The sequence below is a fragment of the Canis aureus genome, chromosome 14 (assembly GCF_053574225.1).
Source record: "Canis aureus isolate CA01 chromosome 14, VMU_Caureus_v.1.0, whole genome shotgun sequence".
NCBI lineage: Eukaryota > Metazoa > Chordata > Mammalia > Carnivora > Canidae > Canis > Canis aureus.
The window spans coordinates 48863195-48888755 of record NC_135624.1 but is presented as its reverse complement, the minus strand read 5'-3'; the positions used below and the strand labels follow the sequence as shown (position 1 = coordinate 48888755).

Below are 25561 nucleotides of genomic sequence, written 5' to 3'. Positions count from 1 at the left end.
CTGAAGCACAACACCTCTGAAACTAATCTTGCTTCTTTCCAACCATCTACACCTGAACCTTCTCCTTCAGCATTCCCTATGGTAAAAAGTGACATTCTTGGGGCACCTGGGTGGCTCAGTCCATTAAGCATCCGACTCTTGATTTGGGCTCAGGTCATGATCCCAGGGTTGGGAGATCGAGGCCCGCCTGGGGCTCTGCGCTGGGCATGGAGCCTGTTTAAGATTCTCTCTCTTCTTCTCCCTCTGTCCCTTGTCCCCTCCCTGAAAAAAACAAAACACACACACGCACAAAAACATTTTTTTTTCATTCCAGTCGGAAATCCGGGACTCCTCTTTGATTCATCCTTATCAATCACCAAATGCAGCTTGACTATCTCCAGAAAAGGCCTCCGGTCTGTCCACTCCTGTTTTCCCACTGCTGCTTCTGAAGTAAACCCGGGCTGCCGACAACTCTGGGACTCTTTCCCCGCAGGTTTCTAACTGGCCTCACAAGGAGGGCTTTTGCTCCTTCAACCTTCTTTCCCCAGAACTGGGAGCCAGCTCTCTCTCAGTTCACCAAAATGTAGAAGCAAATAACAACCTAATCATGTTCCAGCCTGGCTTAAAAACCTGTCCATGGCATTTCAATTGGCACTTCAAAATAAGCACATTGTTCCGAAGGCTTAGGGAGTCTTACCCACCCCTAAACACACTCATGATCTTCCATGTAGCCTCCCTCTTGTAGGAACTCTAATTTGATGTTCACTCCAAAGTTAGCTTATCCTTATGTTCTACTAATTGCATGCAAAAAAGTAGCAAAAATATCCGTAAACAATGCCAATGAACACTGCATTAGAAATCGAGCAGTACAAACCCCGGGACCGCCTTCTTCTATCCTAGGATCGCCAGCTGCTCGCACAGCTCCTGGTGCAAGGTATGTCCTTAGCAGACAGGTGTCCGACGCACGCTGAAAAGGAGAAAAGGCTGCCATAAAGTTCCTCACAGAATTGGAATATAATCCACAGAAACCACTCTGGTTGCAAACTCTACAGCCAGCAAAATATTTTCCCCTTGGACAGCCAAATGTTTACTAGCATTTGCATATCAAATGAGCTGCAATAACCTATTTGGCAATGAGGAAAAAAAAGGAAAGGAAAGAATGTGCCAGGCACGGTGCCTGGGACCGGATGAGATTTTTTTTTACACATGCACAAGACAAGCTTCTTTCCCTCCAGGAGCTTCCAGGCCACTTGGAGAGAGGCAATTGTCCAGAAATTTAATGTTCACTCTCTTGGCTCCTCTTATGGATGAGGAACTGTGTGTTTCTCTAGGTGTAAAATGGTGAGTGGAAACAGGACTGCCTCTCAGTCTCTTCGTGTCTGACCAGGCTTGGGAATCGGACACTAATCAAATAATCAGAGGCATAATAATGGCAGCTATTCTATACAGTGGCTAGTATGCGCCAGGCATGTTCTCAGTACTTTACATAAATTAGTGCAGTCGCATTCCACGAGGGGTACTCTTACTCTCTTCCTATTATAGAGACAGAAATCGCAGCACAGAGAGGTTAAGAGACTTGCCCAAGGTCACACAGCCGGTCCAGGCAGTCTGGATCCAGGGTTCATTTTGACAACCATCCACTCACCTCCCTCCATGAAGTGTGCTATTTGGCAGAGACATAGTTCCAAATATAAAGTCCATAAAGGGGGGTGCGGAGGAGAGAGGAAGGCGCTACAAGAACATATAATAAGGGCATCTCAAGTTTTCTTGGTTTGTCTGAGGGCTGAGTAGCGTGGACCACGCAAAGAGGAGGAATGGGAGTGGGAGAGACAAACTGGCAGCAACAGAGGGGAGAGCATGGAACCACGTGGATATAGCGGCTCACTGGTAGTGGTGGTGGGCCGGGGGGGAAGCAATCTGAAAGGCCTCATGGAGGACGCAAATCTGAAGGGAGACCTTGAAATATTGGTCTAGTTTGTGGAGAAGACAGGAAAAGGAAAGATCATGGGTTCAGACCGAACCTCATTAATTTTTTGGGGGGGGCAGGAAGACGCTGGTTATTAAGATTCCTTCAATTGCGAGTAGCAGACACTCCATTTGAACTGGCCAGAGAAAACCAGGACTCTACGGGCTTGAGTTGCTGAAAAGTGCAGAATATAGATCTAGCAGCTAGTAGATAAATGATGCTGTTAGGATCTCTCACCCATTCCTCAGTTCCACTTTTCTATGTTGGCTTCAATCTCGGGCCATGGAAATAGGGAAGCTCCAGATTTCATCCTATCACTTCAGGGAACTCAGGAAGGAGAGCACTTGTTTCTCTAAAGGCCCCGCGTGGACTCTCATGGGCTCAGCTTATAATACATTCACCTTGTTGAACCAACCACGGTGGCTGGGCCAGGAGAGGGGCTCCCATTGGCCAGGCCTGGATCTGGTGCCTTGCTCTGGACCCGGAGAACAGGGTCAGCCATACTTGAACCATAGGTTCTGAAAATGAGAAGCTTCCCCCCAAATCGAATCTGGAAACTGGGCAGGCAAAAACGGAGAATGCCACCACTAGGGGTTGGCAGTGCTCCTCACGCTGCGTACGCAGAGTCTCGTTTAGCAGGCCTGGGGTGGGAACTTAAAGAGTCTGCGCTTCTAACAGCCTCCCAGGTGAGGCCAATGCCCCTGGCTCATGGACCACACTTTGGGGAGCAAGGGGCATGCCACCTGGAGTGACTGCCTCCCTCAAATTTATTTAGACCGTTTGGTGCTAGCCTGTATCCCATCCTTCCCTTTGCCTACCCTTCTCAATTTTGACTCTATACCTTTATACCAGCAGGCCTGTATATGTGAAATACTTGCCTCCAAGCTCTCTTGTTAACTTTTCAACATTTTTATGACTTCACCTGTTATTTCCTTCAAATAAGGAAGGAGGCTGAGTGAGTCTCAGTGAGGCTGAGGTTAGGATTCTTCTTTGACTGATGCCTTTTCCAATTTAGACCTGTGTGAATACTAACCTTGTGTTAGTGTAAAAATGTATTTAATTATTCATGAGTCTGACAAGATCTACTGTGTTCATTGATTTGTTGTGTATGTAATTCACTGCCTGCATTTCAATCTGGATGTTCGTCTATATTGAACACTTCGGTTTTAGGCCATAGGCTGTTAGAAGGCATGCAAAAGATCCTCTGAACGTGCTGATATAGCACTCAGTAATCAGATGATGTTCTATTTCCATTATGTCAGTGGTGTTCTCAATCCCCTGGACTTTCAAGCCACTGTGCCAATATTGGCAGAAATACTGAACTCTATTACGGTATAAAATTTCCCTATCATTTAAGGCATTGGATTAATGCCTTTCGAATGGAATGTCTGTGAAATTGAGTCGTGAGGCCTGGGTTTTAGACTCACGTTTGCTCCTGAACCTGTTTTGTGATTTTCTTCAAGTCTTAAAACCTCTCTAGGCCTCTTACCCAACCGGCCATACTGGGTGTCTTGCTGTCCTCCACTCTCCCATGGTGCTCTCCCACTGCATTTGTAACACCGTGGAGGTAGGACACCTAACCCTCTAATCCCTATTTTATTCATCTGCAAAAGACATAATAATCATCTGAAGTGATTGAGGGTCATGAATGTAAAGAACATCATGACTGAAAATGATAAGAAATCGTAGTTAACTATTATCATCACTATGTTTTTGGGAATAAGATGATGGCTGAACAACTTAACAGAAGCCAGAATATTATTCCTTTTTTTTTTTTTTTTAAAGATTTTATTTATTTATTCATGATAGTCACACACACAGAGAGAGAGGGAGAGGCAGAGACACAGGCAGAGGGAGAAGCAGGCTCCATATAGGGAGCCTGACGTGGGATTCGATCTCGGGTCTCCAGGATCGTGCCCTGGGCCAAAGGCAGGTGCCAAACCGCTGCGCCACCCAGGGATCCCCAAAATATTATTCCTTACATGCACTGGCATATATAGAGCCAACAACAAGTTCCCAGAGAACTTCACTCAGCAGTTGTCTTCCCTCTACACCCCAGGTCTGAAGTTCTCGGCAATCAATGGCCTGCAGTACCTGACACCAGTAACACTTCGTAAATAATGGAGGCTAGGGAGTGTGATATTTTCCCAGTATGTCAGAAAAAAAAGCTTCAAATTATCAGTTTATCCTCTAATTTAGTTTGTCATTAATGTATCGGTGGTTTAAGAATGATTGCGGGATCCCCCTCGCAGAACTTTTCTGTTGAAAGCACTACCCTGAGCCTGGTGCGGGGGAGGGAGCTCAGTCGTTGAGCATCTGCCTTTGGCTCAGGTCGTGTGATCCCAGGTCGTGGGATCGAGTCCTGCGACAGGCTCCTGGCAAGACACCTGCTTCTCCTTCTGCCTGTGTCTCTGCCTCTGTCGCTGTGGGTCTCCCGTGAATAAGTAAATAAAATCTTAAAAAAAAAAGAAAAAGAAAAAGAAAAAAAGGAAAGGAAGCACTGAAGTGCAACTTTGTACAACTGTTTCACATTCGGAGTGGGCCAAATGGGCTCAACCGTGGGGCTTCACGCTTTAAGCCACGACCTTTTCTGCAGGAAATGTGCATGAACCAAGAGCACCCCCTTCTCCAAGCCTCATGAGGCTGGGTCCCCGAGAGAGAGGCCCCTTTTGAGATGCGGAAAAGTTGGGTTCCCGGTCTGCGTGGGTTGCAATTGCTCCTTGGCCCGCGTCTAGTGCTCCCCCAGGACGCGGACTGCTCTTTCGCACCTGCTGCGGCCACTCGCTGCCCGAGCCCGAGCCGGAGCGCGTCGCTGGCCTCCCCTCCGCGCAGACCCCATCCCCTCCCCTCGCGGCGCCCCTTCCCGGGCTGGCCCGACCCCGCTCGCTCCGCGGGTCCCCGCCGGAAGGTCGGACGCCGGGCGCGCACCCCGCGGGGATCCCGGGGCTGCTGCGGGCCGGGCGGCGGGAACGAAGAGGCTGGGTCCCCGCCCCGGCCCCGCCCCGCAGCCCGCGCGACCCCTGCAGGCGCCCGGCGCCCCGGGCGGTCCCCGGTTACCCGCGGGCCCCCGCCGCCTCGGGGTCGACCCGGGGCACCTGCGGGGCGCGGCTGCGGCGGCCACGCGGCCGAGGGCCTGGCCCCGCGCTGCAGCCCGAAGCGGGGGAGCGGGACATAACGCGGCGCGGAGAAGGGGGGCGGGGGGCGGCGGGGGGCGCTCCGGGCGCTTGGGGCGGGGGCGCTCGGGGTGCGCTGGGGACCTCGGGGCGGAGGTGCGGCGGGGGGCGCTCGGGGTAGGGGCGCTCGGGGTGCTCTCGGGGCGCCTGCTGCACGCGGCGGGGGCGCTCGGGGCGCGGCGGGGGGGTCGGGGTAGGGGCGCTCGGGGTGCGCTCGGGGCGCCTGCTGCACGCGGCGGGGGCTCTCGGGGCTCTCGGGCGGGGGCGCTCGGGGCGCGGCGGGGGCGCTCGAGGTAGGGGCGCTCGGGGTGCGGCGGGGGGCGCCGGGGTTAGGGGCGCTCGGGGCGCCTGCTGCACGCGGCGAGGGCTCTCGGGGCGCTCGGGCGGGGGCGCTCGGGGCGCGGGCTGCAGGCGGCGGGCGCGCTCGGGCCGCCCCTCCTCCCCGCGCCGCCGGCCGCGGCCCAGGCTCCCTCGCTCCGCCATCCCCGCCTCCCGCCGCCCCGCCCCGCCCCCGCCCCGCCCCCTCCTCCTCCCCCGCCCTCCCCGCCGGCCTCCCGCTCCCAGCCCGCCGCCCGCCGGCCCCAGGCCGCCTCCCGCCGCCCGGCCTCGCCGCCGCGCCACCATGGACAGCCCTGTTTTCACCTTATAAAGATGGCGGTGCGGGATCGCTGCAACCTTTAGACTAATGACTGTCCGAAACATCGCCTCCATCTGTAATATGGTGAGTGGCAGCCGCCGCCGCCTCGGGGGTCGCGCCCCGGGCGCGGCGCGGCGCGGCGAGGCGAAGAAAGGGAGGCGGGAGCCGCCCCCCGCCGGGCGCCCGGGGCGGGGGAAGGGGACGGGGACGGGGACGGGGACGGGGAAGGGGAAGGGGGCGGGGACGGGGGCGGCGGGGTCCGCGCGGCGCGGCCAGAAGTTCCCGGCCCCGCGCTCGGCGGGCGGCCCGCGGCCCCGGGGCGTTGGGGGAGGGCCCGGGCCCCCGCCCCCCGTTCCCCCCCCCGCGCCCCCCGCCCCCCGTTCCCCCCCCCCGGACCCCCCGCCCCCTCGCGGCCGCGGACCCGCGAGCCTCCTCCGCCCCGGGCTGCGTTGGGGGCGTCTCGGGGGCGTCTGGGGCGGGGCGGGGCGCCCCCTGCCCTTGCGCCGTCCCCGGCCGCCCTCGCGCGGTCTTGAGTTCGCCCCTTCGGCCGCGTTGACAATGCACTTGGCGGGGGCGGAGCGGTGCCTGGACCGGGCTGAGGCCGGGACGAGGTGCGGCCTCGGGTTGCACGAGGGAACTTCCCCCGGGCGGGGCACGCGGGGTTGCCTGCGGATGCCTCGGGTTCCCCGCCTGGGGAAGGAGGACAAGGTTATTTGGCCGCGCGGCTCGGAGGCCCCGCGGGTGGGGCCGCCCCGGGGCGGGAGGAGGAGGAGGTCGCCAGGGTCCTCCTGCCCCTTCTGCTGCGCGCCCCGCAGAGCGCAGAGGCCGGCGGCAGAGGCCGGCGACGTCGGCGACACCTCGGCCCTGGCGGGGCAGGGCCCATCACGTGGCCTCGCTTAACTTGGGTTCCCCCCTGTGCTCTCCCTCTTCAGTTTTTTGCAGGAACAGCCTCGGGCCCTCGGGTTCCCAGGGTGCACCCCGCCGGCACCCCCACTTGTCAGAGCTTCGGGCAGCTCTGCTGGCCCCCGGGAATGAGGGAGGCAGTGGCCCTCCTGGGCAGGGCGAGGGAGCGCGTGCTTTGCCTTCACCCTCCGGGGTCCCCTTGCCCTCCATCCAAGGGCCCCTCCTCCAGCTGGAACACGTGTCCGCTTAATGCCGGTTTGGGGAAAACCTCCCTTGAAGCTCACCGTACAGGCCCCTACAGGGAATCTGAGAAGGCTTGCAGGAGAAGCCTGGGGGTAAGGTGATCGGGGTACCCTTCCCCCGTCACACAGCTTTTTAAATCTTCTGCCCCACATTCTCCTGCAAGATGAACGCGGGGCCACGGAGCATCGGGGAGCCTTGTGGTAGCTCAGGGGTGGAATCGAGACCCACAGGCGCTGGCTTCAGTTTTCAGCGCTGTTGGACGTCGCTGCTGCGGGCAAATGCAGAGCAAATGCTGGGGCTTCCCAGGGTGAGAGCCGCAAAGGTGTTGGCGCAGGACCAGGTAGATGTGGTGGGTGGCTCCTGGAGCCGGTCCATTTCCTCTCCTTTCCTTCCTTCTCCACACAGACACAGGGCTCCTGCCCCTTCCCGTCGAGTGGCATTAACAGTGGCTTGGTGCAGGGAAAAGGTGATGATGCCTTTCTTCCCGATTGCTGTCTCTGCTAAGACCACTTTCTGAGCGGATCTGTGAAACCAGAGCAGCTCTCGGGCGTGCTGAGTGGCCTCAGCCTTCCAGCTCCTGGTGGTGTTCCCCCCCTGCTTGCCTGGGGTGATCCCTCTCTATAGGGAAGTAGACTGGGAACTCCGGAGCGACCATGTCCCAAGAGGAAGCCAGCGTCCAGCCGTCCCCGCACCGCCCCAGTGCGGCTGGGGCTTCTTGGCACACCTGGGCATAGTGTCACCACCAGTGTCCCATAAAACTCAAGGAGGCGGGCTGCAGGGAAGACGTGCTCTCGTGCAGGCTGTGTTGGCAGAGTTGACACCTCGTGCTGAGTCCCTGCGAAGGGCACCAGAGTTAGGATCATCGCCCGGGTGAAGGGAGGAGCCAGTAATTCCTAAGTAGGGATTTTTCTGTGCCCGTCTGGACACTGTGTCTGGAGCCAAGTGCAAGTCCTGGTTCTAACACGTACCAGCTTTTTGTCCTTGAACAAGAAGTTGCTGTTTTACTTTCCTTGTTCAGAAAGAGGGGGTGACAGTGGTCCCTGCCTCATTAGCCTGTCGTATTAAATGAACTCCTGCCCTACAGGGCCTAGTACATAGCAAGTACTCAGTGAGGACTAGCTGTTATTATTAACATCTTTCTCACTGTTATGTCACCTTCCGATGGTTTAAAGGACAACGAAGATGATCCGTTCTTGGACCTGGTGGAAGCAGCCACTACTACAAACAAGCCCCACGTTCATTTATGCAAACCACGCCGAAAGGCAGTAGTATACAAGGGCTGGGATGGGAATCCTTAGCCCCGCCCCGTGTAAAAGCCGGCTCTGGTCACCCCTGTCCCTCCCAGTCTCACTTCCCACGCCAGGAGGCTTGGTGATGAAGACATTGCTGTCTTTTCACCTGATCAAACGTACATTTTCACCAGACCCCTGTCTAGATTCTTCACTGGATGATGAATTGTTTCCAGGTAGGTCTTGTCTGAATCTCTGTTTACTGTTTAGTTTCTCTCTGGGGCTCTAATTGGGCTTTTCCACTCCTAACATGATTAGGTCCTAGCTGGTTTGCGTAGCTGTTGTAACAGCAAGTGCCAGTTGCTTTTTTTTTTTTTTTTTAAGGAGGCACATTGACATATTTTAAGCAGGATGATGTGTCCAGAAAGGGTGTTAAAAGACTAGGTAAGACTTGAGCAAGCCGAGACCTAGCTTTGAAAGGCAGATTTGTTTCTTCAACCAGACAAGAAAGGACCCAGCAGAGCAGAAACACAACTTGTAGCCAATCCTTTCTGTGATCGAGAAACGAGCACCTTCTTTTTCCCCCTCACACTTCTGCCGGTTTTAGTTATCGGGGTGTTGGAAAATATCCACATCCCTCTGCTTGTCTCCTTCCCCACTGAAGTTTTGTGGTCCACTGGAAGTTTAATGATCGTTGCTATTTGTTTCAGTTTTACATCCATGTGAACTCCTGCCATAGTGATCCTTGATCAGCTTGCTTGTGTCAGCTTAGCCACACAGCGTGTCTGGTTCAGAGATAGTAAAGCTTGTTTGGCTGGTGTGTTGTAATTTTTAAAAGGTACTAGCTGCTGCCAAGCATGAGGAAATGTCCCTTGTTGATAATCCTCTGATTTTCTGTCCAGATCAATGGATTTAACTCCCTTTGTATTTTTGTGGCCCAACAAATGGAAAGTTGTGGGGTTTTGTTGTTGTTTTTCCTGGTTAAGATTTCAGTTGGAAGAGCCTGGGAAATTTTGTGAAGAGGCAGCGTTTGTTGAGGAGAAACCAAATGCGTCCTCTAGAAATGTGACTTGTACCAACGCAAATTGGTCTGAATCCTCGAAATCTTAAATTCGTTTGTTGATAGCGCCGTAAGATGTACTGTAGAGAAAATGCCGTGTGTCAGATAGACTCTGTGTTTGTCCCCATAAGCACCCATTTGTTGAGGATCGGCTATGAGCGTGTTGGCATATACTGCTGTAGGTGCTTCATAAATGAATGAGGGGAGTCCCTATCCCCATGGAACTCAGCAGTTTCTTATTTTGTGGGCACAGCATTGGTGAAGACTCAACAGTTTCAATCCGGTGTGTTATCTGCACAGATGAAGGTTGAACAGAATTTCAGAAGCAATACAACGAAAAGACTGATGAACACAGCAGGATGTTTCTTAATGTAATTTGCATTTGACCAGAGTCTGATTATCTTTTGTTTTATGTGAGGACATGACTACAGTCAGTGTAACTTAGACCTGGCATCTGTTCCTGTGGCTCTTTAGTTCAGCCTGAGCGTGATGGTGCCTTTGGACAGGTGGTTGTATTTCTTGAGACGTTAGTCTTTCTCACCTTGTAAAGCTGGGTTGTCCATTTTTTTTGGGTTGTCCGAGGCTTCTTCATGAACAATATTTCTTAAGAATCTTTATTAGAAACCTCTTTCTCAAGATGGGGCGAGCATCTGAAAGATCAATTCAAGGCAACGTGTGAAAAGCCTGATGAAGAGGGAGGAACCGAGGTGGGTAGAGGTCAGGGAGCTGATCCCCGGTCCATCCCTGAGGATGCTGGTGTCAGAAGTTCAGGGAAGAATAGAGGTTTTGAGGATTTCCCAAAAGAGGATGCACCCAGGTGGGGGGTGCAGGGGTGGTCCACGGCCAGTGGGTTCACTTTCTCTCTCAGTCTTCTTTGGGCCAGTGGCAGCGACCTACCGTTGACTGACCCAGCACACAGATGGGAAGTCTTTTGGAAGGCAAAATGTCCTGTGAGGATGGAGTGGTGACCTTTGGCCTCACCAGTACCGCCAACCGCAGGAGAAGTACCAGCCTCTAGCTGGGGACTGACCCACCGCTATTTCACTTTGAAACTCCTCAACACAGTACATTATGAACCAAGCACTATCATTTTCTTTTTTTTTTTAACAGCTTTATTGACATACAATAAACACATATTTAAAGTGTAAAAAAAAAAAATCTCCTTCTGTTAATTGTCTAGCAACCATTTAAGGACTTAAGCACCTTACTTAAAACTGTGTCGAATTTACCAGCCATTAGCATTTTAACATTCATTGGACAGTCCCAGGATATTATTGGACACCATAGTGAGTGCCATATTTGAATTGTTTTAAATAAATGAAATCACCCTGATATGAAGGGAAAGTAGAATTAGCAAAAATTTGAAACTAGAGGATTGTGTAGAGGTCGTTTTATCTTGCTAAATCAGTCACATGAGGCAGTGTTTTGAGACTAGTTGGAAAATGTTTTTAAGATTTAAAAAAATATCTATGTACATCTTTTAATTTGGGAGAAGGCGTAATTTGTCTCTTCCTCTGGTACTGTTGCTTCTCATTCTTAAAAGATAATTGGAGACTGTAACCTTAGATTAATGTATCATCTGGGAGTGGATAAAGTCATGTGTGAGGATCTACTGTGATAGTTGTCAGATTTTAAAAATTGCAGCCTGGGGTGGGGTGGGCTAACGTGGAAAGAAAAATTCTCTTCTTCTGGTCTCCCAGTCTAATATGTAGATGTTTGTGTTGGGTCAGGACCTGACAATTAGGCCTATAGATTTTTCTCTGTCTTTTCTTGGAATCCTAGAGGAAAACAAAGTTGAATGCCAATATTTACTTAGCGTGAAAGATTGCAATATTATTTTCTAGATATCAACGTGGTGTTCCATTTCACCCATACGATAAAACCTACTTATTTTTTAACTGGTGTGGAATTTTGGTGGTTTGGGTTGTAATGGAAATTCAATTCAATTTTGGTTCTCTTTCCATTTAAGAGAAATTTCTGTAGTTTCCATGTCCCTTTTCTCCCCAGCCTGGCGTGTCTAGTTCATCGAAATGACTTGAGGCTTTATGATAGTGTTTAATTTTGCGGTGTCATCATCAGAAAGGTATCTCCTGGTGGTTTTATCTGTAGCCCACCCTTGGAGCCAGCCCAAAGCAAACAGACTGGAAGAGTTTGGTGTCTTTTAGTCTAGTTAATGCTTCTGGCCTAAATATTTTAATGTACATTGTTAGAGTTGCCTTCAATTGTGGTGAAACCACAATTGCTAATATGAGGGTTTGAAACGCCTTGCTGATCTTTTAAGAGGAAAAGCCACCCCAAAATGAACGAGCAGATACTTTGAGACAAGTTCTGTGTGAACAATCAATCCTGGCATTAAGGCTTTTTGGAATGTTTCTGTCCTGAGATGGTTGCCAAGAATTTGGGGTATGTTGTAAGTCCTCTACGTGAAATTTTACTACAATTTTAAGAATGGTTCTCTGTGCTGGATATTTGTTAAGAGTATGGAAGAAACCCCATGGGTTCTCCAGGCTTCACTTTTCACCTGTTGGTCCAGTCTCCTCCTGCCCATCCAGGTCTGATGCCATTTTCAGGGCCTGATCGTGCTTTAAAGTACTTTAGACTTGGGACTCTTCTGGGTGGTGATACATTTCGGGCCTACTGAAAAGTGTGGAGAATCATAGAGGGAACACCGTGGGTTTCCATCCACCACCCAGTGAGGAGATAAAATACTACAAACACAAGCGAACCCTTCCTCAGTTCACTCTTCCTTCCTCCGGACACTGACCACTATTTCAAACTTGGCATTTATCATTTGTGTTTATAGACTTTTACTAGATATGTACATATATTCATTAACCAGATGTATCATCATTTTATCATGTTTTAGACACGCTCTCTGATACTAAACTTCTCCTTCTCGGTTTGCTTTGGTTTAAACTGTGGTTTTGGGATTTATCCATTAAAATGCACGTAACTCTAGGTTATCAACCGCCGTACGATACTCCTCACGAATATGCTACGATAGATTCATTTTATCGTTGGTGCGCCCTTGGGCTTACCATGTTTTGCGTTGGTCATGACAGATTTGAACCTGTCTCCCTATGCTCGTGTTTAAAGTTTCTCTGTGGTGTATACCTTGAGGAGAAATTGCTGGATCACAGGAAACGGGCATCTTCAACTCTTGACCTATTGCCTGATTGCTCTCCGAAGCAGTTGTGCCAGTTTGCATTCCATCCAGCAGCGCTGGGGAGTTCACCTGCTCTCCGCGCTTGCAGGCACCCAGTATTGTTTGTCTTGATGTTGTGCCAGTCTGATGGGTGTGAAGTGATATCTTTGTGACTTAACAGGTTCACTCTCCTGTTTACTAAGGGGCTGAACATCTTTTCCCGTGTTGCTTGTGTTGGGTTGGTTTTAATCCGGGGACTCCAGGGCAGTTTCCCAGCTTTGTCTGAAAATAGGGAGAGGGAGAGGAAGAGGATGCAGGGGGAACCCCATGGGGAGAGCAAAGAATAGGTCCAGAACGGTTGGGAAGGGATGGAAGCTAGAGGTTGAGGGAATGATGACCAGGAGGTGAGAACATGCAGCAAGCAGATTATAGACCAGAAGCGAGAGGATCGTTGATTGAGTGTTGAGGCTACATTTGGCATGCGTCATTGTCCTGGCCATGTCTCTCTGATTGAGGTACATTGTCCATGTTTTTTTTTTGGGTTTTGTTTTAAAGATTTTATTTATTTATTCATGAGAGACAGAGAGAGAGAGGGAGAGGGAGAAGCAGACTCCCTGCGGGGAGCCCAACGTGGGACTAGATCCCAGGACCCCAGGATCATGACCTGAGCCAAAGGCAGATGCTCAACCACTGAGCCACCAGCTGCCCCGTCCATGCTTTGCTGAACATTGTGTCCGGGGCCTCTTCCATTGAGCACAACAGCAAGGCTGGACTTCAGAAGTTCTCCTGTTCACCCAGTCGCTTTTTGAAGTTCTTTTGGGAAGGCAGCGTGCTTCTCTGGAAACCATGCTGCAGTGAATGTTCTCGTTCGTGTCTTCTTTGCACAGGTGCCTTCGTTTCTCCGGGGTCCAGGCCCTGCAATGGAAGTGCTGCTCATAGGATGTGTCCGGCTACAGCTCTGCTAGGTGTTGCCAGACGGTTCCCCAAAGTGGTTGCAGGAAACAGAGTTTTTCTGATGTGCAGCTTCCGCGGCCCTCATCTCAGTTTCTGACTGTCCAGAGGCGTAGGGAGATCTGGGGTGGGTTTTAGGCACCTGGGAATTTTTTTTTTAACATGTGCCACAGCTGATTTTGATCTGCCTCCGAAACCAAGAAACTACTGTGTCAGACTGGCAGCTCCACAAGGACAGGAGCTCCAGGTACGTGTCCACTGCTGATTTCTTAGCATTCAGCGCAGGGCCTGGCATGTGCTGGGCGCTCAACAGATGGTTACTGGAAAACTGAGCGAAAAGCTGTAAGCCTGGTAGGATGGAAGAGATGCCTGCAATCAAGCAGTGCTCCTCGGATTTTACTGTCCACAGGAATTACCTGGGGATCCTGTTAAAATGCAGAGTCTGATTCTGTAGGTCTGGAGTGGGGCCGAGAGTGTGCGTTTCGGGCATGGCCAGATTCTCCTAGCTTGGGGCGCACACTGAGAACAGCCAGTCCCCAGGCGGGGAAAGAACGTGATTCCTTCCTCCATCCAGATCTAAAGTGGACGAGTTTGGGATTCGGGACCCTAGATGGCAAAGCCTACTTCCTCATCTCTTTGGAACACAGAAAGGCAGGTGACAAAGTATCTTTCCCACGGCACTTTTGGGAAGACCCGAAGGAGATCCTGCTGCCTATGGAAGCATTTTGTGGACTGTGATGTGCTCGCACATGTTACGTTTTATAATTTTCACTCTTGTAGGGGATTAATGGTTTCCTTCAGTTTGCTCAAATCACAGAGCTGTTGTTAAACTGAACAGATTTGGGGGAAGCTACCAATAAGTTCCAGTAGTTTATAGATATACCAGAAACCATGAACGACACACACTGACATCTGAATATCACTGGTTTTTTGGAATTCTGCTTCCGATCTGACCTGCTGTCTAGTGGGCATTTTGAGAGGAGTGGGATGGGGGGAGGAGGTTGGGCCAGAGCAGAGGCAAAATTCACCTTGTGTGGTTTTGACTGCAGGTGCTGGGAAGTGGGGGGTTCCCTTCTCACTGGTTTGTGGTAGGAGGAGGAATGGGGCTAGAGAGAGGCCCACTGCTCTCCCCCACTCAGCTCTGCACTGTAGCAGATGCCAGGACAGTAGAGAGGCTCTCTGATTTACTCCGCAAGTCAGACACTTCTTAAAGTGGGGGTCGGGGGGCTCCAAATAGCTATTGGGTATTAATTGATCTACTGTAGGTATAATCAGAGTTATTCAGGGTAAACTAGGCTGGGGGTCCTCCTAAAGTTAAGCCATCAAAGGACAACCATTTTTTTTTTTTTTAAGATTTTATTTATTCATGAGACACACACACACACAGAGGCAGAGACACAGGCAGAGGGAGAAGCAGGCTCCATGCAGGGAGCCCGATGTGGCACTCGATCCTGGGACTCCAGGATCACACCCTGGGCCGAAGGCAGATGCTCCACGGCTGAGCCACCCAGGCGTCCCAGGACACAGCCATTTAAATGCAGCATCTCAGGGTGCTTTATTTATTGGGGCTATCAGCTCATCCATGTGAGAGAGGCAGTGTAGTATAGTGAGAGGAGAGCAAATAAAATAAAAAAGTGGGGATCCCTGGGTGGCGCAGCTGTTTGGCGCCTGCCTTTGGCCCAGGGCGCGATCCTGGAGACCCGGGATCGAATCCCACATCGGGCTCCTGGTGCATGGAGCCTGCTTCTCCCTCTGCCTGTGTCTCCTCCTCTCTCTCTCTCTCTCTGTGACTATCATAAATAAATAAAAAATTAAAAAATAAAAATAAAAAATAAAAAAGTGACATTCAGAACTAGTGTGTGTTGTATGCTATAGTTTCTTTTATTCCCAACCTTCATTATATCTTTTTATTCCCTATGTCTTTGAACCACTTGAACTTAGTAGTAGTTCTCCTTCAATGCGTTCAACTTCTTTTAATTTGGCCTCATTTTGTGTTAAGACATCTGATATTATGGGTTCGATGAGCTAGTCATATGCTTTTCTAATGCCTATCAAAAACATACTTGCTATAGATACAAATATCAAATCATTATGTTGTACACCTGAAACTAATATAATGCAGTGTGTCAGTCTTACCTCAATTTTTCAATTGCTAATTGTTTCAATTCAAACACATAATTGCTAGAGTTAAATGTTCATACTTGTACCACCTAAAATGATCTCACCTCCCTCTGGGATTCATGGTTCATGATTTGGGGGAGGCACTGGCCCAGATAAGAGGTTCATTATGATAATTGAAATAACTGGCTATTGGAGGAACACTTTTTTTTTTTAGAGGAATCTCTGTGTGCAGCGTGGGTCTTGAACTCATGACCCCGAGATCAAGAGTCGCATGCTATACCGATTGAGCCAGCCAAGCACCCCTAGAGGAATATTGTTAAACTGGATTGTAGATTTACAGGTCGGTCGGCTTCCCTGGGAGGCAGGTTAGCCTGTGGAAGGGATCTGGTTGGACTTTCCACAAGTCCAGATCGGGTGTGAAGGTTCCATTGTTCCCACTCTCAGACTGCTCGTCACCCATCACATAGGGGTGACAAGAGAACTTCCGTCCCTGGGGCATTGTGGGGCTGAAATGGAATCATGAGTCTAGCGCTTAGCCCAGGGCCTGACCGCTTTACTACTGTCTTCTTCTAGTGCCCCTGTTTTTTTCCACCAACACTGGAGTCCAAATGATGGAGCGGGAAGCGCCCCGGTACCTGAGGTCCCAGGTTCCAATGTTGACCCGGCCGCTTTGTAGTTTTCCCGACATTGGGCAGACGACTTAGGCCTCTCCAGGGGATGAGATGTTAATAATTAAGGACCATTCCTGCTGGTGAGCGGTGGTGAGAAGAGGAGCACCCCATTGGAGCCCTAGTGTGGCTTCCAGTCAGAGACAGGACTAGGGTTGGGGCAAGCCCAGAGGGGGCTGAAGGAGGAAGAAGCTGTGATTTCCAACTGAGATGGCCAGTGCTGGACACAGGGCTGATGGTGGCAAAACGTTTATAATCATCAGTCAGGATACGGTGTCCTTCCCTTTCCTGATAAAGGAGGGCGCATTGTGAAGTCAAAGACTTCTCGCCGTCTAATAACCGTCTAACAAACCCTTCTGTATAACCTGGCATACCCAGTTCAGTGTTCCTAGCTAAGGAGTAGCCAAGCTCAGTGTTTTTTTGTTTTTTTGTTTTTTTAATGATAACGTTTTTAAAGAGGTAGCATGAGTGCCCATGCTAGAAGTTTCCAGTAGCAGAAAAGGATTTAATATTGGTAATAGTTGCATCCTCCGACTCTTGTCTCTGGCGCGGGTCATTTTCATGGTTTCTTCTGCTTCCGTGCAGCAGCGTACGCACATATAAGCAGGTATGCTTATGGGTCCCTTGTAGTTTTTAAAAACCCAGCTAGAGCTTTGAGCATGAGCTGATGCGTCCCGATGTGCCCCTGGCTCCCTGTGCCTTGGAGGTGGCCTGGTGCTCGTCGGTGAAGGGCATCCTCATTCTTTTTTAATGCCTGCGGAGTATTTGGTTGCTTGGATGCACCGCGTTCCCTTACCCAGAGCCCCGCTACTGGGCGGTCTGTGGTTTTTACCAGCCTTGCTGTCGGGAACAGATTTCCATATGTCCACATGTCATTGCGCATATGTGGGACGAGAGCCCACGACTCCCTTCTTTGAAATGGATTCGCGGTTGTAACTTGGACGGATTTTGCCAGATTGCCCTCCACCGGCACCACGTGCGACTCTGGTTACCCACGGCCTTGCCAAGGCAGCGTGTTCTCCAGAAACCCTGTGCTCCTTTGCCAGTCAGGGGCAAAAAATCGTGTCCTGGTATATTTTTAGGTTGCGTTTCTCTTGTTAGGAGTGAGCCGGAGAGGCTATTCACACGTTCAGGAAAACAAGCTCGATTTCATTTAACTGTTTTGTTCTTGGCAATTATTTCCCCAGTCTGCAGGGAAGGGCTGGTTTTACTTTTATTTTCAATCTGTCGCAGACTGATGTTTTTGTAAAATACAATAAAAAAGAGAATCATTAGCCAAGTGGGATTAAAAACTCCGAAGAGACATGAGCACAACAAGGCCCTGTTTTCTTATGATGAAACCTGACGGATACGGAATCCCTCCATCCATATATTCTTTTTTTTTCCTTTTTTGGATCCATCCATACATCTTAACCTGCTTTTAGTTGTGAGTTATTAGCCTTGATAACGCGGCCATGGGGTGCCCCCTACTCCTCTCTTTTCTCCCATCGCCGCCCGGTTTGGGGACGAGAGAAGAGAGTGCAGGACTGTATGTTTTCTGCTCACGGTCAGTCCTGGGTAGGTCTTTATCCGATGGAGCAAAATAGCTCTGATGGTGCAGGACCACTCCCGGGGGGCAGGGGGGCCACGCAGAGCCGTCGGGTACATGGGTCCCTGCCATGCCCCGTGCCGTGGGGTGGGGTACCCGTGTCCTGCCATTGTCATTGATGGGGACCTCAAGCTTGAATTACTACAGGCCCTGCGTGGAGAATGCTCACAATCACCCTATTAGTCACATTTGCACAGTTGACCTCCCAGACCCCTGGGCCTTTGCGGGGATCCCTGGGCCCTGCCAAGCTGCTTTTCTGGGAAGTGATGTGATGGGAGGGGTTCCTGGGAGGGGAGGTGCTTGAGAGACCCCAGAAGCCAGACGGCATCCTGGGGTGGGTGGTGGGTGGTGGGTGGAGGGGTGGGGAGGGAGGGGTGGTTTGCAGAACCCCCGACTGGGAATGAGTCTTTGCCTCCAGAGCACGGTGTTCAGTGACCACCGCCCCCCGCCCCCCCGCCTCCTTCAGCTGCAAGATAGACACACATACCAGCATCTTTTGTTCTGCATTTTGAGTCGCAGTGTTACCTTTGCACGAGGAGGTTGTTACGCTGTCGCTGGACGTGTGGAGAGCTGTCTTGCAAACCCGAGCTCCTCTTTAATGTCCCTTCCTGTGATGACTTGAGATCATCGTGTCATCATGTGTCCCAGGGTCGTCCTTCTTCAATAGCAGACGTTTTTGTTTCTGTGTTGCGATCATTAAGTGAAGTCATCCTGAGATTTTTTGCTTTTTTCCTCGCTTATTTTTCCCTACATATCACAGAAGGCTTGGAAATGACCTGCTATGGTGGCGCAGAATGAAAACGTCCTTGAGCGGCCTTCTTGGGGACGCTGGCCCCTGGGGAGAGCTGGAGAGGCCCGGGAGGCGGAGGGGCGCCCTCGCACCCAGTGTTGGGGCTGCGGTGTGACGGTATTCAGATCGTGAGTGTACACCTGACCTCGGCAGGAGCCTGAACCCCCACTAACCTCATTTCCCTTAGCTGTGAAATAGGCCTTGTGAGTCCCCGGGAGGGATTTTGCTGGAGAGAGAGTTTTGTGTAGTGTTGCTCACTGGGACCGGGTGAGTAGATCAGGGGTCCATGGCCCCCTGGGGGTTAGGGGACGAGGCGGTGTGTGGCCAAGGGCCAGAGAGCACACACTCAGAAGGAGCTCTGGCTCTCGGCCTGCGCCCTGTGTCTGCAGCTGTGGAATTACTAAGAATATGAATGAAAAGGTCGTCTCCCCTGACTGGTGTTCAGGAGTCTGGGCTCTGAGTCTGAATGGCCTACATTTGAGTCCCGTCTCTGCCTTTACAGGCTGAGTGAACGTGGGCAGCTTCCCTGCATTTCTTCACGAGTCAAACACAGATAATATGTGTAATCTGGCTTAGGCTAGTGGATAAGATTAAGTGAATTATGTAGACATGAAGTCCCTGGGTGAGTGGCACATACCACTTACCCGTCCTCGTTTGCCAGATTTGTTCACTTTGCAAATTTATTTAAGTGCCTTGTACAGCAGATGCTCCGGTAGGCCCCGGCAATCCAGTCACACCTAACAGAGTGTGTCCTCCTGGAGTTCGTGGTCTGGCGTAGAGAGATTAGCAAGCTTTTCGGTAAATATATTGGGCTTCCTGGGCCTTAATGTCTCTGTCACAACTACTCTACTGTTGTGAAAGTGGCTGGAGGAAATAAATGGATGACTGTGGCCGTGTTCCAATAAAACTTTATTTACAAAAGTGGTCGTGCCAGATTTGGCCCAGGGGCCATCGCTCGCCACCCTGTGGTTCGGTGGGAAAACACGTTAAATAATCACAAGTATGTTACTACAAATCGTGATAGGTTTTATGAAGCTACATACAGGATTCCGTGAGAGAAAAAGGTCAGGGAAGGTGGCTTTGAAGAAGCGGCGCTGAAGCAGAACGGTGAGGAGAAGGTAGCCGGAAAGAGCGGTCGGGGGGCGTAGCTCAAGGGGCTGGGGAACTGGCCTCTTGGCTCAGAACTATAGCCTGCATTTCTATCATTTAGAAGTACAGCAGATATTTTGCAGCCTGCTTTGGATTAAAAAAAAAGGGGGGTCCCTGGGTGGCGCAGCGGTTTGGCGCCTGCCTTTGGCCCAGGGCGCGATCCTGGAGACCCGGGATCGAATCCCACGTCGGGCTCCCGGTGCATGGAGCCTGCTTCTCCCTCTGCCTGTGTCTCTGCCTCTCTCTCTCTCTGTGACCATCATAAATAAATAAAAATTAAAAAAAAAAAAAAAAAAGGGGGAGATCCCTGGGTGGCGCAGCGGTTTAGCGTCTGCCTTTGGCCCAGGGCACGGTCCTGGAGACCTGGGATCGAATCCCACGTCGGGCTCCCGGTGCTTGGAGCCTGCTTCTCCCTCTGCCTGTGTCTCTGCCTCTCTGTCTCTCTCTGTGTGTGACTACCATAAATAAATAAAAATTAAAAAAAAAAAGGAAAATTTCCATATCTAATTCATACCAATTCTCTTCCCCCCTCCCACTCCCTCACCCCTGTTAGAATCAGATGAGCAAGCGTGTTAATAATTAACACGTTTTGGGGTGCCTGGCTGGCTCAGTCAGTGGAGCATGTGATTCTTTCTTTCTTTCTTTCTTTCTTTCTTTCTTTCTTTCTTTCTTTCTTTCTTTCTTTCTTTTTTCTTTCTTCCTTCCTTCCTTCCTTCCTTCCTTCCTTCCTTCCTTCCTTTTCTTTTTTTTTTTTTTTTCAGAGAGATTGCATGAGAAGGGGAAAGAGCAAAGGGAGAGAGAGGGGGAATCCCAAGCAGACTTCACACTGAGCGTGGAGCCTGACAGGGGGCTTGATCTCACAACCCTGAGATGGTGACCTGAGCCCAAATCAAGAGTTGGATGCTTAACCCACTGAGTTAAGCCCCTGGAGTATGTGACTCTTGATCTCAGGGTTGTGGGTTTGAGCCCCACATTGGGTGAAGAGATTATTTAAAAATAAAAAAGAAAAAAAATCTAAAAAGAAAAAAAATACACACACACTCTCAAATACATTTTGTTATGCATTTTTTTGGTAGCTTTTTTTCCTATTACATTGTTTGCCTTATATTATTGTCCGTATCTAAAAACTTAGAAGTTTGAGCAGCAAGATTGCGTATTCATTGTTAGGTATAAAATACTTTTTGATGCTGTTTTCTCTTTTTGCCTTGTTAAGCTTAATTTTTTTTTTTTTTTTATGTTTTTTCCTCTATTTGGCTAAAGATTCACGGAGCTGAAAACCATCTGGGGGAAAAAAGCCATTTTCCTATTGATTACATCCTGAGTTTTTCCTGACTTCCAACCTCAATTTTACATTTCCTTCAAACACGTTGCAGCTCTGTAGAGATTTTGCAGAAAAGGACAGATGTGCTGCTGCTCACTGTGGATATTTCAAGGGATGCTTTGGAGTTAGGGGTTTGTCTCTACAACTTTGTGACCTCTTCAGGGTTTCGATTTTTGCCATTCTGGGATTTCCAGGGGACTCTGCTTCCTTGAGAGTCAGTATGGTGCAGGGGTCGGGAGCATGCTGGTGTGTGCTCAGACCCTGGTCCACACTTGGCTGTGCGAACGTGGATAAAGGTACCTACCCCCTCTGGGCCCCAGTTCTCTTATCTTTAACATGAGGGCAATAATGGCATTCACCTCATAGAGTTAAATTGTGAGGATGAAAGGAACAAAATACGCATCACATCCTCGCGCAGTGATGGGCATGGTAAGGATGCTTTATCTGTTATCATTACTAATCACCGCTAGGGAACCTGTGACTGTAGCTGCTCTTTAACCAGGCTTGCATCTGACTCATCCTGAGATCTTGGGCTGCTTCACCTCATTTTTGTTTCCCACTGTCTGTAGGGCTGTAGGCGTGACCTTTAGTCACGGGAAGTCAGGGAACACCAGTCCTTTACGAAGGCTAGTTCTCTGTGTACGTTTGTACTTTGAAAACCTACCTGATAAGTAGCCTGGCCTTTAGAGCATAGAGCTGAAAATGTGTCTTAAGCAGCAACATTCACTTGTCACATAGCTTTAATTCCTGGTTTATAATTAATGACTTGTTTTCTGTGTACTTAGAAATCCTTGTGTGTCATCTGCGGCCTTTGGTGCGTGTGTTCCTTCTTTACTTTGCACAAAATCAGAAGAGAGCCTGCCTGTCCTAGGATGCCAAAAAAAAAGGGGGGGGCGGCGGCTATCCTGAGGTTATCGTGAGCAAAGGAGGCTTACTTCTCTGGGCCTTGTTTTTTTCCATCTGTGAAATGGGTCTAGTTGATCTCTAGGGACCCTTCCCGACCTCTGGGGAGTTTTGTTATTGCTGTTGTTCAGGCACTCCCAAACTGTGGCAATATTCTCATTGGCTTTTATAGATCTTGCAATTCCATCGTTCTGATTATATCATCCTCTCGAGCAAGATCCTATCTCCTTGTTATCCCCCCATGGAAGAAATTCTAATATGCTTTCCATATAAACTGCTTTTAAAATCGCTTTAAAAAGAAAATGCCTTTCTATACCCATCTCAGGCATCTATGATTCGGCCTGCCCGGTGGTGGTGGCGGTGGTGGTGGTTGTTTATTTGGTGGTTTTGTAGCCCCCCTCGGCAGTCACAGAATTGCTCTCCGAAGTGCTTTGAAGAGCTAACATTACAGTCTTCTTGTTGGAACGTGTCCCAGCCCGGATTCTATTTTTAATAAAGTGTGGCGCATTGTTTTTCAAAGGTTACCAAATTTTTTACTGATGGAAATGAGATCTTTGTGTTTCTGTACCTCCGGACCCTGTGATTTGCCACCACGGAGAAGGTTTTTGTTCAGCATCTGGTCACGGAGCAATTATCTTCAGTGCCTCCCACCTCGCCTCTTGTGCCTCTGTGCAGGGCGCCAGCAGGAGAAGGGTAGGCCCTCGGGTCTGTGGTGCACCTTGCAGTTTACGGAGTGCTGGTGACATTCCCACTTTGGCTTCGGAGCAGTAGGTTGGCTGGATGCCCCCCACCCTTCCCCCACCTCTGCCAGGGAACCGAGGCCAAGAGAGGGAAGGGACCAAAACCCAAGGTGGATTCATACCAGGAGGGGAAACAGTGGCCAAATACAGTCTGAATTGTGTGCCATGGGCTTTAGGTTAACTGGTCTGCAGGATATCAGTCTGCTGATTTTTATTAAACATTTTTTTGTATGGCAAATAATAGATGCTCGCAGTAAAAATTGTAAATAGTTGGGAAGAGAACACGGAACAGCCCCTTGGTGACCTCGTCATGTCCCAGCCCCACTCCTAGACCCCAGGGATAGTGATCATTTCTCAGGGATTCTGTTTGTTTTTTACTATTATTGTTTTAAGATTTTATTTATTTGATAGAGCACTAGCAGGCTCCAGAGGGAGAGGGAGAAACAGGCTCGATGCCAGGACCCCGGGATCATGACCTGAGCCAAAGGCAGATAATTACCCGACTGAGCCCCACCGGGGCCCCCTCTCAGCTGTTCCTGAATGGGTTTCATTAGCATGTACACGGTGAACGCAGGTGGGCTCGGTCTGCTGTGTCCACTCCATGTGCCCCCCATATAGGTGCCGGGCAGAAAGTAGGGCGTGCTGTGTGTTGATTAAATGAATATGACATGTCCAGTATTGTCCTGTACATTGTCACTCTCTAGCATGTTTTAACTTATCCCTGTATCTTGGACAGATTTGCATAGCAGTACCTGTGTGGCAACTTTACATCTTCTTTTTTTTTTTTTTTTTTTGGATTTATTTATTTGAGAGACAGTGAGTGCGTGAGTGAGCAGGAGAGAGCCAGAGAGAGGGAGAGAGAGAATCTGAAGCAGATTCTGAGCTCAGGGCCGAGCCCAACACGGGGCTTGATCCCACAACCTCAAGATCATGACCTGAGCCGAAACCAAGATTGGGATGCTTAACCCACGGAGCGCCCCCCCCGCCCAACCAGGTGCCCCGCAACTTTTCTTTCTTAAACAGCTGCATGGTATTCCATCATATGGATTACTATAATTTTCTAACCAGGTCAGGTTGTTTCTAACTTTTTTTTTTCTGTTAAAAAGCTTGCCCGTGAGGACCCTCTGAGGTACCAGTGGCTGGTTGTTGTTCCCTCAATATCCATTTTCCATTTCTAGCTGGTCACAGCTGCTCAGGGTGAAGCTAGCCACCGCTGCCAAGCTCCCTTGCAGCGAGGTGTGGATGCCATACAGGTGCCCCAAGTGGGAGGCAGGGGTTGCGTGGGTGAGGTTTCCTATTGCTGCTGCAAAAAATTACCACACACTTAGTAGCTCCAAATGACACACTTATTCTCCTAGAGCTCCAGAGGCCAGAAGTCCTAAAGTCAAGGTGTCAGCCAGGCTGCCCACCTTCCAGAGGCTCTACGAGAGAACGCATTCCCTTGCCTTTTCCCGTTTCTGGAGGCTGCCTGCCTTCCGCGGCCCAGGGCCCTTCCTCGGAACTCTGCTCCTGTTGGCCCGTCTCCTCACCGACCCCCGCCTCTTGCTCCCTTCCTCTCTGGGCCCACCCAGGTGATCCTCCCATCTCAGGATCCTTAAATTAATCGTACCTGCACAATCTCTTTCGTCATGTAAGCTAACAGTTGCAGGTTCCAAGAACTAGGGTGTGGACATCTTTGAGGGGCTATTATTCTTCCTGTGACAGGCACTCCCGGGGCCTGGGGGTGGTCACTGAGGGATTCCCCGAGAAGGGTAATGGGGACAGCCAGGTGAGGAGGCTTGAGGAAGAGCCTTCAGGTGGTGGGTGGGATGGAATTTGAGGTGTCCTGAGGTGTGTGAGGAACAGAACGAAGGCCGTTGAGACAGGGCCAGAGGTACAAGGGAGTGGGTGGCAAGAGGTGACGCCAGAGACAGCAAGGGGAGTCACTGGAAGGTTTTAGAGCAGATTGTATTTACAAAGAATATTTGTGCTGCCATGTTGACAGAGGGGTGAGAGGTGGGCCCATGGGTGTTGGTGGCCACTTAGGAGGCTGTTACAGTTTAGGGGAGAGACGCCGAAGCTTAAACAGAAGCAGAATGGCCTGAGAGATTGGAGGAGAGTGAACCCACAGACAGGGTGATGGGTGGGTCTGGCCAGACCCCCAGGCGAGGTCTAGCGTCAGCCAGGAAGGAGGCAGCATTGTCATTTACTCCGTGAGGAAACACAGGAAAGGGTTGGATTTGGGGGAAGGAGAAGGGAATGCTCTAGTTTGGAGCAGATTGATTTTGAGGCCCTGTGAGATAAGCCCTTGGAAACGTCGATATTTATCTGGTCCGAATGAGCTCAGAAGTCAGTTTTCTGGGGTGAAGATGAAGTTTGAAATGGTAGCTGCTACTTGAGGCCACGTGAATGGTTTTTGACTGGACTCCACGGAGAGGTGTGGAGAAGAAGGAAGAGGGCCTCGGTGCCTGGAGAAGGCTAGCAGCTGGAGTTGGCAGTGTTTGGAGCCCATCGGGTGGGTGCATTGGGTGACGTGGGGATAGAATCCAGAAGGAGAGGCGTGGAGGTGAGGAAGGAGAGACAAGTCTTACAGAGTGTTAGGGAAAATGTCTAACAAATCGTATCAGTCTCCTCTTGCTGATATAACAGATTACCATTAACTCAGCGCCTTAAACAGTGCAGATTTATTATTTCACGGTTCTGGAGGTCAGAGATCTGAAGTGGGCCTCCCTGAGCTAACAGGAAGGCAGTACAGGGCTACGTTCTTCCCTGGAGGCTCTAGGAGGGACTCTGTCTCGCCTTTTCCAGTTTCTAGAGGTTGCCTGTGTTCCTTGGTTCCTGCTCCCCTTCCTTCGTCTTCAAAATTAGCAAAGGCCAGTTGAGTCCTTCACCCATGGCGTCACTCTAGTCTTCATTCTGCTTCTGTCTCCCACTTTTAAGGATACTTGTGATAACGTTGGGCCCACCAAGAGAATCCGGGACACTCCCTCTCTTTTAAGGTCAGCTGATTGGCAGA

General features: G+C 50.4%; 1 protein-coding gene and 1 long non-coding RNA gene across 7 annotated transcripts in view; one reads left to right on the top strand and one right to left on the bottom strand.

The window, feature by feature from the left end:
* Window positions 1-25561, top strand: part of USP46 (ubiquitin specific peptidase 46) — a 93474-nt gene that overhangs the window by 27906 nt on the left and 40007 nt on the right. The window contains exon 1 of one of the 6 annotated variants that reach the window (XM_077847988.1): window positions 5679-5839. The exons of 4 other annotated variants lie outside the window; for them this stretch is intronic. In XM_077847988.1, coding sequence (XP_077704114.1) covers window positions 5804-5839 — 36 coding nt within the window. In that variant the 5' untranslated portion in view covers window positions 5679-5803. Of the gene's footprint in view, window positions 1-5678; window positions 5840-8336; window positions 8367-25561 lie in introns of those variants that run through there. One more of the 6 variants, XM_077847990.1, reaches the window with a different exon arrangement.
* LOC144283636 (uncharacterized) lies at window positions 22-5899 on the bottom strand. The gene is made up of 3 exons (XR_013352193.1): window positions 5761-5899; window positions 854-946; window positions 22-261 (listed from the first exon to the last, which is right to left on the bottom strand). It is a non-coding gene; the product is annotated as an uncharacterized LOC144283636 (long non-coding RNA).